The sequence below is a fragment of the Oreochromis aureus genome, linkage group 2 (genome assembly GCF_013358895.1).
Source record: "Oreochromis aureus strain Israel breed Guangdong linkage group 2, ZZ_aureus, whole genome shotgun sequence".
NCBI lineage: Eukaryota > Metazoa > Chordata > Actinopteri > Cichliformes > Cichlidae > Oreochromis > Oreochromis aureus.
In genome coordinates this window covers 236,397-250,795 of record NC_052943.1, presented here as the reverse complement: position 1 = coordinate 250,795, position 14,399 = coordinate 236,397, and the positions used below count along the sequence as shown (strand labels likewise).

General features: G+C 48.9%; 1 protein-coding gene across 5 annotated transcripts; it reads right to left on the bottom strand.

Annotated features, from left to right (window-relative positions):
- Positions 1–187: 187 nt before the first annotated feature.
- On the bottom strand, positions 188–13,863 carry LOC116335501 (TBC1 domain family member 9B). 5 transcript variants are annotated; one of them, XM_031759205.2, is made up of 23 exons: positions 13,481–13,863; positions 11,629–11,739; positions 10,406–10,524; positions 10,099–10,330; positions 7,557–7,815; positions 7,256–7,463; positions 6,913–7,110; positions 6,692–6,838; positions 6,463–6,613; positions 6,167–6,381; positions 5,868–5,985; positions 5,549–5,751; positions 5,361–5,443; positions 5,152–5,281; positions 4,271–4,369; positions 4,122–4,190; positions 3,313–3,553; positions 3,035–3,100; positions 2,619–2,687; positions 2,323–2,376; positions 1,990–2,028; positions 1,806–1,897; positions 188–1,522 (listed from the first exon to the last, which is right to left on the bottom strand). In XM_031759205.2, exons 1-23 carry the CDS (start codon positions 13,596–13,598, stop codon positions 899–901), a joined length of 3,645 nt encoding a protein of 1,214 aa, XP_031615065.1. In that variant the 5' UTR covers positions 13,599–13,863; the 3' UTR covers positions 188–898. The 5 variants fall into 5 exon arrangements, 4 of the variants coding, with proteins under 4 accessions (XP_031615065.1, XP_031615066.1, XP_039470984.1 ...); XM_031759206.2 differs by lacking the exon at positions 2,323–2,376 and having other exon boundaries at positions 13,481–13,843; XR_005613819.1 differs by lacking the exon at positions 188–1,522 and having other exon boundaries at positions 3,013–3,100; positions 13,481–13,855.
- Between the last annotated feature and the right edge of the window lie 536 nt (positions 13,864–14,399).

Here is a 14,399-nt window from a genome sequence, read left to right as displayed (position 1 = left end):
TGCTCACCAGTTTATCAAAAGTAATTACTTTAAACGTCTTTTCTTAAAGTGTAACTGTGTCATTAAAAAATCTTATAAACTTGAAGTAAGATGATGAAGCATGAGACGACCTCTGACCTTTGAAACTGTCACATGTTGCGCCGACCCTTTAAATGATGACACATTTCTCAAAGATGACACAGCAGCATAAGAACTTCCTCCAGTATTTATTAGAACAACACACGAATAACAGATCAACACAGCGAGTTTAAAATCAGATCAAACACATAAAAACATGATGACATCATCACCAACAGAGTGATGTCATCACACAGGCAGTGGGGAGAACAAACAAGGCTTCAAAGTAAGAGTCCAGGTGTAAACACACCTGGTGAAATATGGCGTCTTTACCGTTATTGATTATAAACCATTAGTACTGATTATAAATCTTTATTTCACAATAAAAGTCTGATGCGACTCACACGTGTTTGAGTCTTTTACAGGGGAGCTCGCCAAGCATTTATGTTTCTGTTTCCTGTTCACTGATTGGTCCTGCAGAGACACAGGAGCTGAATAATTAAAAAGATGAATAAATGATCTATACAGCGGTGTGGGACACTTCCTCCAGCTCCTTCACAGTAAAACACCTCAGTCACTACATAAAGGCTTTTATTGTGAAACAACTAAAGGAAATGCAGACCTTTAACAGATCAATGCGCTTATTGATTGATCAGATTGTCTCTAATCGATAAGATCTCAAACACATGGACACTGAAACAGGAAGTTTAATCTGCAGGACCCGCCAGCCAATCAGAGTCATTGTCACTGTAACACCATCAGAGAGGCTCCAGTCACATGATCCACTTAGCTGATTACATCGGTTACCTGTATGGTGTACGTGGACAGGTGAGGGAGGTGCTCAGGTAGAATGCTGCGTGAGTTCATGGTCGGAGGCGGAGCTTATCTGGCGCTCCACTGCCCGCTGAGCCTTGCAGGCGGCCATTTTGGCCTGGATGTCCCTCTTCCTCTCAAAGTAGTCGACAAGCGGCGGCTCTGTCAGCATCGAAGCCAACACCTGCTCAAAGGTGATCGACCAATCCGTATCCAGCACGCTTCCCTGCCTCTGCTCGCTGCCCCTGATCAGCACCGTGTCCTCAGCGATATCCTCGCACTGCAGCGAGCCGGCACTCACCACCGAATACGAAGATACAGACACGTCATCTTTTGTTTCCTCGTCGGACATCTGAGGCGCCACCACCTCCAGCTGGGCGTCGGCCAGAGCCCGGCACACCTCGGACTCACCAGACGCCCCGTGACCGGGCCCCTCCTCCTCCCCCTGAGGGCTGTGGGGCGGGGTCTGAGCAGAGAGTGAGGTCTGTGGCATGGTCTCGCGCTTCTTGGTGCCGTTGTTGAACTTCTTGCCGACTTCGCCGATGCGCAGCAGCAAACTGGCAACCGTGGCGATGGCGTGATAGAGCTGCTGCTCAAGAGCCTCCTCACTGAACATGTTGTACAGAGTTTTACACAACTCAATGAACTGCTCCTGCACACACACACACACACACACACATTAATATATACAATAACACACACAGGTGTACATAATGTTTTACAGGTGTGCTTGTTTGTGTCTTCCTCTCCCCACGAGGACTAAGAATAAAACACTAATTACTTAATTTTATTAAAATTAATCAGTCTCTCTGTGGCGACCTGTCCAGGTGTGTGCTGCCTTTAACACCCCCTTAGATTTCCGGTTTGAACCATCCTTGCTACCTGTGTGTCACACCTGTGTCTGTAAAAAATGGTGTGACACCTCACAGGCTCACCTGGTTCATCCTTGGCAGGTCTTTGATGGTCTCTCTCTTGGTCTCCTTCTCCTTGGCCCACATCCTCAGGTAGTACCTGTAGTCCTTCACCTCTAAAACAGACCAAAGGTCAGGGGTCAAACAACTGGGCTAGGCCTCAGTGATTCCTCCATGTTAAAGGCTCGAGTCAGGGAGGTCAAGTTACCTTTTTTCTCCTCACTGTCTCCATCTTTTGGCTCCTCACCTGTTCAGATAGAAATCATCCTCATTATCAAACTATGGGGTTAAATGTGAGAAAGGAACAGATGGTCTAAAGATGGATGAGGTCACCACGACCTCATTTTCCAGGTTAAATTCAATCCTGAGCTGACGGTCTTCTAAGTTTAGTTAACGCTGGGGAATTAACCTGATAGCTTAGCCAGAAACTTTCAAATTATCTGCTAATGTTATGATCATCATCACAAAAACACGAGAAAAACATTAGAATAACTTGGCAGCAGAGTAACGTCCCTAACCCTCAAACCAAGCAGACACAAACCTGGTGTCACTTCCTGCTGCCGCAATGCATTCTGATCAGAGAAGAAGGAAGCTTCTGGAAGGAAACATCACAGAAAGAGGAAGAAGGAAAAGAGGAAGGAGAAGCAGAGTGAAATGTTCAGGTGTGTTAATCCAAGGTTTGTTCATGCAGATTGATCAGTTTGATTTAAGCTTTACGCAGACTCAGCGGTTACCGACAAACACAGGATCCTCTCTGAGCAGCAGGGAGGAAGAACTCCATTTTAACAGGAAGTGACAACAGATCCAGGATCAAGGAGTGTGTGAGTGTGTGTTCACCTCGAGGTTCCTCCTCGGTGAAGAACTGCGTGGCCTCTAGAGCAGACTCCGCCTCCTCCGGACACAGAGCTACAACAAACAAGCAGCAGGTGAGTCGCAGGTTCTCCACCTGTGGTTCAGTCTTTGATCCATTCAGTTCTCACCAGCTCTCAATTTACCAGCCTTCAAAACCAGGAGACCCCACAGAGACCCCAAACCCGATCTGACACCCAAAACCCGACTTCGACCCCATTCACACCTGGTCCACCACGCTGGGTTTGGCCCCAAAAATCTGGCAGTGTAAAGGCTGGAACCTCTGACGTCACGGCCAGAGGGTTACAGAATTCATCAGGACCAAAACCGGATCAGTGCAGAATAAGGAAGAGCTGATCTCATGATTCAGGGTTACACTCACCTGTACAGGTGAGCTGTGTTACCTGGAGGTAGGTGGAGCTTGTACAGTAGCTTCAGTTTTTCCGTCATGTCCCCGTGATACATCCCACCTGCAAAACAAACACACACTAAGACCTGTGGAGCTCTGCAACCTGAAGCTCTAATGCTGACCTGTAATATATAATATGTAATTTGGATTGTGAATCTGTAATCTATTTTCTGAAGTGCTAATCTAGATCTGTAATCTGTCATTTGGATCACTAATCTATCATCTGGATATGTAATATGTAATCAGAGGCTGTAATCTGTAATCTGGGCTCACTTAGTCCTGTGATGAACTCTTTAAAGTTGACTAGCCCATCCTGGTTCTGGTCCAGCAGCCTGAAGAGGCGGGCCGACAGCGTTGGATTGTGCCCTCCACAGACCCAGGGAGCGAGCGAGACGAAGAGCTGACGGAACTGAAGCGGGTCGATGCGGTACTGCTCCAAGTACGGCAGGCTGGGATCGTGACGCTCAGCGGCAGAGCTGCTGGAACCCCAGTAACAGCTGGTCATGTGTTTGGACTGGATCGGTGGGATGGACAAAAAAGGAGGCGGGGTTAGAGGCAGTGACATACTTGAACATACAGGTAGAGCAATGTTTACATCACAGAACAGATTTGAAAAAGGAAAAAAAATGAAGTTCTGACTCTTGCAGGGTCACACAAAAACAAGGTCACTTCCTGTCTGATAAACAGGCGCGGGTTACACCTACATCTCTTCATAAGTGATGAGACGTAATGGAAGCTACTGTTAGACAGGAAAAATGAGAACATCGGGAAAGGACACATCAACACTTTGGTCCAGAAGCAGAAACAAGAACATCAAAAAGCCGTGGGAAGGGGTGCTTTCCTTCATCGCAGCATACAGCCAAGTGAGGAAGACCCTCCGAGAAGGCTCGCTGTCTCACAGAGCAAACTCAGAGCACCCAGGAGCAGAAAGATTAGAGTGTAAAAGGCTGAGCAGCTCTGGATCAGCCTGCAGGACGATGAGGAAGTTTCAGAGCTTTGTCCTGTTTGCTGAAACACTTTCTAACAGAATCATACCTGAACATCAGGTCAGCACAGGAACTGTGTGACAAACATGAACTCACCTTGAACAGACAGTAGAGCTCCTCCAGCTCTTCAATACTGAAGGCTGACTCCGTCATCATTGCCCTCACCTGCACGCACACACACACACACACACCTGTGAGCTCAATGTCTTCATTAACGCGCTGTATAAGTTCGTGATAACACTCACCACACTTCTCTTGGCAGTGTCCTCCAGGGACTGGATGACCTTTAACCTCTGCTTGAACCTCATCTGCTCAATGACATCAGAGCGCAGACTGCCAAACTTCTGCACAGAGAAGAAGAAGCTGCAGTTACCTCAGAGAGAAGGGGATGCATTTCATCACAAGCATCCTTCCTGCACCACCAAAGCTGCTCATCAACCTGCCGAGGAAGATCCATCAGCTCGTGTGGGGAACGAGAAAGACTCAGTCAGTGTGGCGCCGCTCTCAGCAGGTAGTGTGGACTGTTAGACCACCCACAGAGCTTTACAGTCCACTCTGGGTGCATTAAGCCCAACAATAGTTCATGTTCAGTACAAAAACCCAACAGTGGTGTTTGAGGGTCTCTGCCTAGGTGCAGACAGTCATCTATTCAACTCTACTTTCGATTCAGGTTTTTTCACACAGTGCCAAATCACAACAACAGTGGCCTCAAGATGCTTCATATTGAAAGGTCACAACCACAGCCCTTAATGTGACAGCTGACTTTCAGCCAGTTAAGTTAATGGTGAATATTTTATTTGTGCTCCTCTTGTGCTCTGTGTGTATTTGACTCTGTGGGGTTTATGGTTTGTGGCCCTGCCTCCTGCAGCTCTAGGTGAAGACCTAACGTGCAGCTCAAAGGCAGCTTGCGGCGTGTTCTTAAGGCGGAATAATTCATTAAATGTTAGAAAACATTTACGCTTCCAACATCAGTCACAACGTAGAGCTCTCATCGTTTTATTGGCTGTCTACATAAAGTAGTTTGTTTTTCAAGGTTCTGACCTTCACGTCATCCGTCTGGATTTATCCCAGTGAGAAAGCTTAGTGAGCCCCCCACCCCTCCAACAGAGAGAAACTCTGGCATCACCTCGTACGATGACTTTATGAGGTCAAAGACGTCAATTTCGGGCGGCGGCTCATCTCCACTTGTCAGCAGGGCGTGCGGGTGAGGGATGGGCGGAGCCACAGTCTGTTTATTGACCACATTATCCAAGTACCTGCAGCACACGTTGGATTTATTCCTCAGGTGTACACAGAACAGTTAGGAGTGAGCCGATTCTGGCTCTGGACTCGTACCTGCCCAGGATGGTCATGGCCTCTCCCTCGTCACTACAGGAGAGCAGGGCATCCATGTTGTCATGGAGGACAGCCAGCGCCACCTGCGGGTACATTTAGAGACAGGAAGTCATTCAGCTATAGCAAGATCTCATTCACATCCAAAATAATGGATCTGTGGGTGTCCCCGGGTCCAGCAGCACACCTACCTGAAAGATGACCTTGATGCCCTCATAGAAGAAGCAGTCGACCAACAGGACGGCGCTGTCGAAGGGCATCACAGACAGGAAGAGGGTGAGGAACCAGGACAGGCTGATGGTGGAGATGACCCCCAGCTCCTGCATGTGTTCATAGAGCAGGGGGAGGAAGGACCGGGTCAACTCCTCAAACACCCCCTGATCCACCAGCGCTCCTGCAGGACATACAGAAACCACGTCACTAACCCCATGCCTAAGAAGGACTCCTCAGATCCCCGTCTCCACCAGAGGATGGATCTATTCTGGTGCTGTGACCCTGCCTCCTACTGACCTACGACTCGGGTGTTGTAGTAGTCGGGAAGCATACGCTCACACAGCGCCACCAGCAGCCAGAAGGCCTCTTCCTCGGTGCAGTAGAGCAGCAGGACAGAGGTGACGATGTTCATTGCCTGGTGGAGGAGACAGCAGGTCAGAAACAACAAACCAACACCACCTCAGGACGCCTTACACATTCTTAAACATCATGTTAGTGCAGACTTCATCAGCTGTGTCAGGGGGTCGTTTCAGTCACCCGGCTGAGCTTGATGGGGAAACATGACACTTCTGTTTCATTTTGCTTTATGGGAGTACCTGGCAATATCCAATGCCCGGGTTGCGGTGGGCGTATGCAGTGAGGACGCGGCGCAGGGCGGCAATGCCCATCTCATTCTGGAAGGCTCGGTGTTCGGGCATCGAGCGGTGAAGGTCGCGCTCAATCTCCTCAGTAGCTAATGAGCATAGCCCCATGGCCTGTTCCACCAGTTCACCATAGTAACCAGGGTGGGTGGCCATCTCGTTTTGTGCTCCTGGATGGACGGGAGGACAGATGAGTATGCAAAAATGAGCATAAACTGAAATTCATGGATGGATGACGAGTGAACACGAACCAGAGAACAGCAGCCACAGCTCCCCTCTCAGGCGCTCTGGGATCCCATTGAGGACCAGTTCTCTGGTTCTGGAAGTCCGGTACATGCAGACGCCTCGACCAAACTCTAAGAAATGGATGTTCCATGACTCCTCCTTCATCTTCTCCCTCATCTGCAGGAGGGAGGAAATGAGGTCAGTACCAGGACTGGCTGGACAGTACTGCTGGGTACTGAGCGGATCTGTACTCACGGCTTTGGGTCCCAGGTCCTCTGGGTCGTCTCGGTGATAGAGCTGCAGGAGACCCTGGATGGCTGTGGGTAGGCCAGGGTGGTAATGGCGACCCTTCTGAACGGACTCAGAACCTGGAGAAGAAGATGGGGGTACGGCGGAGGACGCCTGAGGACAAGAACAAAAACCATGAGGACTGTGTGAAAGCAGCTGAACCACGGTACGAGCAGTGATGGACATACCGAGTGACTAATCTGAGACAGCGGGTTGGTGTCGCCCCACGAGCTGTCCGGCGTTCGCTGAAGGAAGTCAGAAATACGTTGGACCAGGAAGTCCCTGTCTTTGAGGTTGGCGAACAGGAAGTTCATCTTGTTCTTGGTGCTGATGGAGACAGGGCAGGGCAGGACGCTGCTGCTGTCCGCCTTCTCCACAATGGAGACCTGCAGAGAACGATGGGTAAAATGACCAAAGTATGAAAGTATTTGTGTTCATCTGCAGCACTCTGTAATATCTGACGTTGTAGCCATCATGTGACCTCTGACCCCAGCTCATCTACTTCCTGCAGCACCAGCTGACCCAGCTAACCTCTCGGAGGGGTATGATGAGCTGACACAGGTCTTCCTCTTTGCTGCTGAAGCAGATGTAGTTGTTGGAGATGAAGAGCTGTCCGACAACGTGCATCTTTGCGAACGGCGTCCACAGGGTGCAGTCCGTGTGTCCGTCAAGCCGCTCCTCCTGCGTCAGCCGAAACATCGCCCGGTATCGCTCGTTCTTCGCCCGGGCGTCCAGATCCCTGCAGACAAGAAACAGATGATGAGGGTAACCAAGAGTGCGCTGAAAACAGACTTAAGGCAAAGAAACCCATCTGGTGCAAACAGAGGGACACCTCTTCAGCGCAGAGACGTTCTTCAACGTTTTGCTGGGTTTGGGCAGCGACAGGTCGGCGGCAAATGCCTCGTTGTCGAGCAGCTGGCGCATGGCAATGTTAGCGAGCTGCTCCATCAACTTGAAGGTGTCGTTGATGTTGAGAAACATTGAGAAGAAATGTTCGGTGTCACGAGTGCTCACGCGGACACTCTCTGGAAACAGCAGGGTGGCGTTCTTCTCCAGCTGTGTCACCTCGGTCCATGGCACCACCAGAGTCACTGAGGTCAGAGGTCACAGGATGACATCAACAAAGAACTTCTGAATGCTTCTAAACCCCACCTCTCACACATAAAGACAGCTGGGAGAAGCTCCAGCATGCAGAGCTGGTTAAGACAATGCATGGGTTTCTACAGTAGAGACCAAAAGTGGAGAAAAATCTAGGTTTTCTGACATTTTCAACATACTACTATTTCTGATTCAAGGTTCTCCTAAATCTGAAAAAAAAAAAAAAAAAAAAAAAAAAAAAAAACCACCACGAAGGACATTTTGAGTTTTTGTTACCTGGTCAAGGAGAGTTACCTGTAATCTGTAAAAGTTTGCTCACAATAAAGAGATGAACTTGAATCTGGTTGTTCAAAGAGGATGATTTCTGGGATATCAAAGAAAGCCCCCAAACACAACAGTGGTCCACATGAGACAAATATAATGTTCGCAGTTGTGGTGGGTTTTCATCCTCCTGATAAGGTCTCCTGTGGCAAATTGGTCAAAGGAGAAATCAAAGGTTCCCCTGCTAGGCACAGGGTTAGGAGTTTTCACAAGAAGGGGGCCATCAGGTTCAGGGGGCTCACACTCCTCAGCCTCCACTGGACATTTTGTGCCAGGATGCTTGAGAGGACAGCCCGACCGTCAAACGTAGTCCCTGTCCAGGTCGTGGAACAGTGGACCAGCTCTTTATCCTCTGGAGGATATTTTAGGGTGCCTGGGAGTTTTGACGATCTAGTCCATGTGTTTTGTGCACTTGGAGAAGGCATTCGACTGCGTTTTCTAAATTCTTTCACACACATATACACGAAAAGTGAGGGCGAGGGCCCTCGGTGTGCCTGCTGCTGCTGTGCTGAAGTCGAAAGGGGAGGGAGGTGGGCTGCTTCCAAATAGTGCACATTTTATTTATAATGTTGTCAATCCAAGCCCATTAAGTATGAATTATTTTTTCTGGGTTGTGTGCAATCCCAGAAAGAAAGACCCTATACAAGCTGTAGGTCTATTAGTTTATGTTGTGGGGTTGGGTGTTAATACTGGAGTGCAAAATTACTGATGGAAGGTGGACAAGAAAAGGTCAGACACAGGTAAGCAGATGCGTCTTTGGATAATGGCAGGTATTATGTATCCTGAAACAACATTCATTAGTAGGGCCAGGACTCTGCAGTCTATTTACACCTACAGGCCAGTGGACACTCTTTCAATGGACAGGGAGGAACGCTGGTTTGAGGGCGGAGTCAAGGAGGCCATTTACGTGAAAAGGGAAAGACCATCTCTGAATCAAGGAGGGGTCCTAAGAGTACATCTGTCCCCATCTTACAATGCTGTGATTGCAGCCACTCCCCAACTCTCTGTGAATGGTACTCATGGCATAGAGGGAGTGTTCGCCCAGGGCACCAAACAGGCCAGGACCGCCCCTGCCTGGGAACATCTCGGCGTCCCCCTGGATAAGCGAGAGGAGGCCAGGGAGAGGCAGGACTGGAAAACTTTGCTCAGGCTGCTGCCACCGTGATTCGAATGCACACAAGCATTAAAAAAGTTAGGAAATGAATGTATGTGTGTACATTCTGCACTGACCTGTTCTATGATCAAGAGAACGACCAGCTGAGAAACATATGATGTGAGGAAAACCTTCAGTGAGGGCAGAATGTTTGAGTTGGTTCAGATAGATCATAAAAACGACTGCACCCACAGGAAGTGCTGAGGTTTGTGTCTTCTGTGGCTTCAGGTCTTACTCTGAAGCAGGGTCCTTTCCCTCACATAGTTATTTTACAACACAACACAATACTCACAGCTGACCCAGAGTCCTGATCCAAACCCAAGAGAACCTGGAAGACCAGCTGTAGCTTTGTCCCCAGAAACCGGGGACAAAGAAACCAGGCCCAGATATCAAAGTGTGGGCGAGATGGAGACAGGAATGAGCTCAAACCAACCTCACACAAAGAAAGAATGTGCAAGAACCCTGATTCTGAGGAAGACCTGTAGCCACACAAGACACAACCTCAGCACTTCCTATGGTGCAGTCGTTTTTATGATCTATCTGAACCAACTCAAACGTTCTGCCCTGGTTGTTTTATATCAAATCTTGGTAAAACACGCCCACAGAATCGATTCCTTCACGTCATATTCATTAACAAGAGAAGAAAAATAAGCACTTTATCCTCTAACTTTGGTCTCTGCTGTTCAGTCAGGTGCATATGATCCAGCTGTTTTATGTCTGAGCTCTCTCTTTGAGCTTTAAGCAACAAAGCATTCAGTGTAAAAACAGGATTAAATGCTGGCCTGTGATTGGCTGCTCGTACCTTCCTTTCCAAGCAGGAAGGAGTAGAAGCACAAATGGTTGACGGACAGGTAGAGCCAGCCCTGTCGTGGCACTCGGCCCTTCCAGTAGCTGCAGGAGTAATAATTCACCAGCTTCTCCTCCTCAGGCATGCCAAACAGCTTCCTCATCTTCAGCTCTGCCTCCCGAAACTTCCCGCTGTCCTCCTCGTGCTCCTCTCCGGGCTTTAACCGGTTCTCCTCTGCGATGATGCCCTGCAGGAAGTGACATCACTCAGCAGCAGCACACAGCAAAAAACAGACAGCCTGAACAAATAGGAGGTGACATACAGAGATCTTTCCTTTGACGAAGGTGGTGATATCTTCATCGTTGTCGAAGATGGAGATGGTCTGGAGGAGATTGGCTTCCAGCCAATCCCAGTGCTCAGTGATCTCTTTCCTAGACGAACCTGCAAGACACGGCTGAGGGTTTAACCAGGTGGCTCCTCTCACATGACACAATCAGGTGTTACACACCTGACACAATCAGCCAATCAGTGCCTGTGATGTCATTACGCGAGAACAAAGAACGCAAACTACAAATGAAAGCCGATGACCTTTGCTTCAGTGAAATTCATATTAGCTTCTTAGATTAGTGCCGTCCACCAGGAAAGCTGCAGGTGAGCTAACCAGGTAACTACAAATCTGTGAAATGATTTAGATCTTAGCCAGTTAAAATGGAGCTGAACCACAGAGTCACGGTTACGTTAATTGAATTTAAGCAATGTGCTTACAGCCAGTCCAACTATGATATCATCAAGTTAAGGATAATCTGGGCAATCTTTGGACAGGAGACATCCTCAGCCCATGGTGTCGACCTCAGTGACGATGAACTTGTGAGTTTCTGTCCTCCCCCTCACCAGAGGAAACAGTCAGAGGCCTTTCGAGCGACGGCAGCAGATATTTTGTGCAGACTGAGGACAAAATGTTCTCCATCTGTTTGAGGTCACAGTGGAGGTCATTACAAGAGGTTCATGCATCAGAACTCTTTGGAGGCTCTCAGAGGCAGTGATCACTGAGCTCAGCATTCATGTGACAGTGTGACGGCAGCAGTGACATCGCAAACAAACATGCTTTTGAAGTGAACATGGGAACAGACCAGCCAACAGGACCTTTGGGGAAAATACACCTGTTAATCGTTGAGCTATTGTAGAGTTCTTACCTCACACTATGAAGCTTTTTCCAGGCAGCTGTTACTGAGATTTCACACTTCTTAAATAAAACTGGACTGAACTAAGCTCTGCAGCAGGTGAGCTGGCTCAGCGAGTCTCCTCACCTCGGGGATGGTGACTGTCACACCAAAATGACAAGCAACTTTTTATGTTAGAGATCTTTAACAGCAGCAGTCGAAGGCTGCGAGTTAAACTGCTGGAAGCATCAACTCGAGCTCATCGCATCAGAGCGGCCCTCTGCTTTATGACTCCCGCCTTTGTGTTTCTACACGTTTACCTGTAAACATGAACAGAAATGACATTTTCCGCATTCACGTTCGTAGCTCGGCGAGGCCCACTCACCACAGGCGATGTTCCAGTAGATCTGAGAGTCCGCAGTCTGCAGCAGAATCCTGTACGGTGCTACCCGGGCACTGGAGTCCAGAACCACATCCAGAGTCCCAACCAGGAGACCTGCACAGAGACAGACAGGTGAAGCAACTTGGGCAGTTATCTGGATCTGATCAGTGTTTGGATTGAAGGTGTTCTGGACTTGGACCATATCAGAGAGCATTTCTTGTTCCAGACCTTCACGGTTCTGGTTTTGGGAGACAGTTATTTGTTCTGTTCTGACTGAACAGATGTTGAAGGCAGAGCTCGGACACGTCAGAGCCGAGTCGGTCCGAGTCTCAGAGATGGTCACAGAGCTGATGGTTCCTGTCTGTGATTTAACTGCAAGTCACACCTGACTGGTCCTCTGTCAAACTGTTATGGTGCTGCAATCGCTGGCCCTGATTGGTCTGGTTCCCAAGGTGGACTCGCACATGAAAACCTATTAAATAATTCATTTAATGACTTAAACCAAATCCCAGCAGCATCCAGGTCGTTACTCTGACACATTGTTTCATCATTTCAGTGGTGACCACATGTACATGTCCACCAGCTGAACGCAATTTTAAAAACTCTCAAAAGTTTTAATTAGTTATATCGTACATATGAATTCATCGTTCTATGAGAGCCATGCCTCCCATTGAGCTACACATACATTGCAGGGCAACACACCTGTTCTCCCTGATCACCTGCCCCAGGTTGTCTTGGGCGTTACTGCAGCCTTGTCAAACCAGCCGAGAGTCTTCAGTGTGTCCCGGATCAGCCCCCCCCCCAGTGTGACAGGAAACACCTCATGTAGGAGGCGTTCTGGTTGAATGTTGAATGATGATTAGACGTCAAACCAGATTCTTTGTATTTACAAATTAAGCCACTTACGACATATAGATCATCACACGACACCGAACAGAGCTAAACTCTGTGGAGTATCCTCTCCACACTGAGCACACGGACCTCAGCTCAGGGTGGGTCTCTGCTGCTGTGTGGTCTTCACCTCTGATTGTTCCTCCATGTTCAGGCTCCATGTGAGGCTTTGCTGCACCTCCCTGTGGCAGCATCAGTGAGACCTCCTCCTCGTCGTCCTGCAGGCTGAACCACAGCTGCTCAGCCCTTTTAAACTCTAACCTCTCTGTTTCTGAAGCTGACAGATTCTTCTCTTTACGCTTCACTTGGACAGTGGGCCTTCTTCCTCACGTTGCTGCGATGATGAAACGACCCGCCACCCCAGCACTGTATATGGCCTCACACCTGTCCACCCCCACTTCTTTAAAAATACTGTGACTTTTCAACCCAACAAACTCGATTACTGGGACAGTAAACACTCCTGTCAGCTGACCCCTGAGGACCTTTCTTGCATCCTGCAGTCAGACCATGAATCATACTTCCTGTCAGCTGGTTTTCGAACTGCAAGTCACTTTCTGCACACCACGAATGAACACCATCTTCAGGAGCTCCACCTCAGACACATCCACGCAGTAAAATCTAACAGACAGCAGCATGTGGGCTGAGTGTGCAGGTCACTCAGCAGCCATGTTGGTACGTCAGTTATTTTACAGCACTGTGTGAGCTAACGGTGATCTCCGGGTTAGGGTTAGCTGCACAGCATCACGTTCAATCACGTGGAAATTTGCTGATGTGTGCTAAAGTTCAAACCAATCATTTTTACCCTGTAGACAAACTTTGCCTCCATCTTTGCTCGTGCCTGATTAACCTGCAGATCACCCACTCACAAAACAGCAAACACCCCCGGATCTTCAACTTTCAGCTTATCGATCACTAATCGATTATTCCATCTGCCGCAGAGCTAATGTTTGAAATACCAACTCACCGGAGAGCCCCCCTCCGCGGCCGTGCCCCCTCCTCCTCTGCAGGACGAAGAACGGGTTCGCCCGCTCGGACACCCACAGAGCCCCGGCCAGCAGCACCTCCTCCGGGTGGATCCACATTTCTGCCCGCTGCCGAAGGCCCTCCTCCGGGCGCTCAGGGGAACACAGGCCAGGGAGTCAGCGGGACAGAGGCCGGAGTGTCGGCGTGCGAGGGCTGTCTCTCCCCCGGGGAAACGGCAGGAAAAGGCGCTGAAGCCTCCGCGAGAGTCACGCAAACATCGAGCTGATGTTGTTGTTTTCACTCAGTCTGATGACTGCACATTACTACCGGGTGTCAGGCCACTCCCCTGCGCACGCTGCGTCATGACGTCCACATGTCTGCAGTTTATGAAACGTTAAAGCAAAAAACAGCAGGCGGCGCTGTTGTCAGGGTTAGGGGCTGTGAAATGTATTTTACCAAAACACCGCTTAAAGTTTACATTCAGGAGAAGAAAATGTAATTTAGAAAAAGCCGAACAAAGCCACGTTCAAGCTTTCCCCACAGTCATGTGATAGGTTACACGATCCCACACGTGAACTTAGGAGCTCCAGTATTCAGGGACTGTGTCAGAGGTGTTGTGTCAGATAAATACATGCACAGGGGTGCACATAAGTGGTCCGCAGGTGCGCATTCGCTGTCAAAATAAAAGACGCGCACCAGATAAGAAGTTGCAACGCGCGTTTGCGTACATATAAAAGGCACTGTTTTTGTCCGCTAGAGTGGGATTTTCACAGCATATTCTGCACCACATCTCTGTGCGTTCATCATTTCTTTGAAGCCAGCTCTTCTTTGAAGCCAGCTCACCTCCTGCAACCACTTTTCCGAGAAAAGTGGTTGCAGGCTTCTTTTGCGCTTCGGACTCCTGACATTTCTTTGGAGGT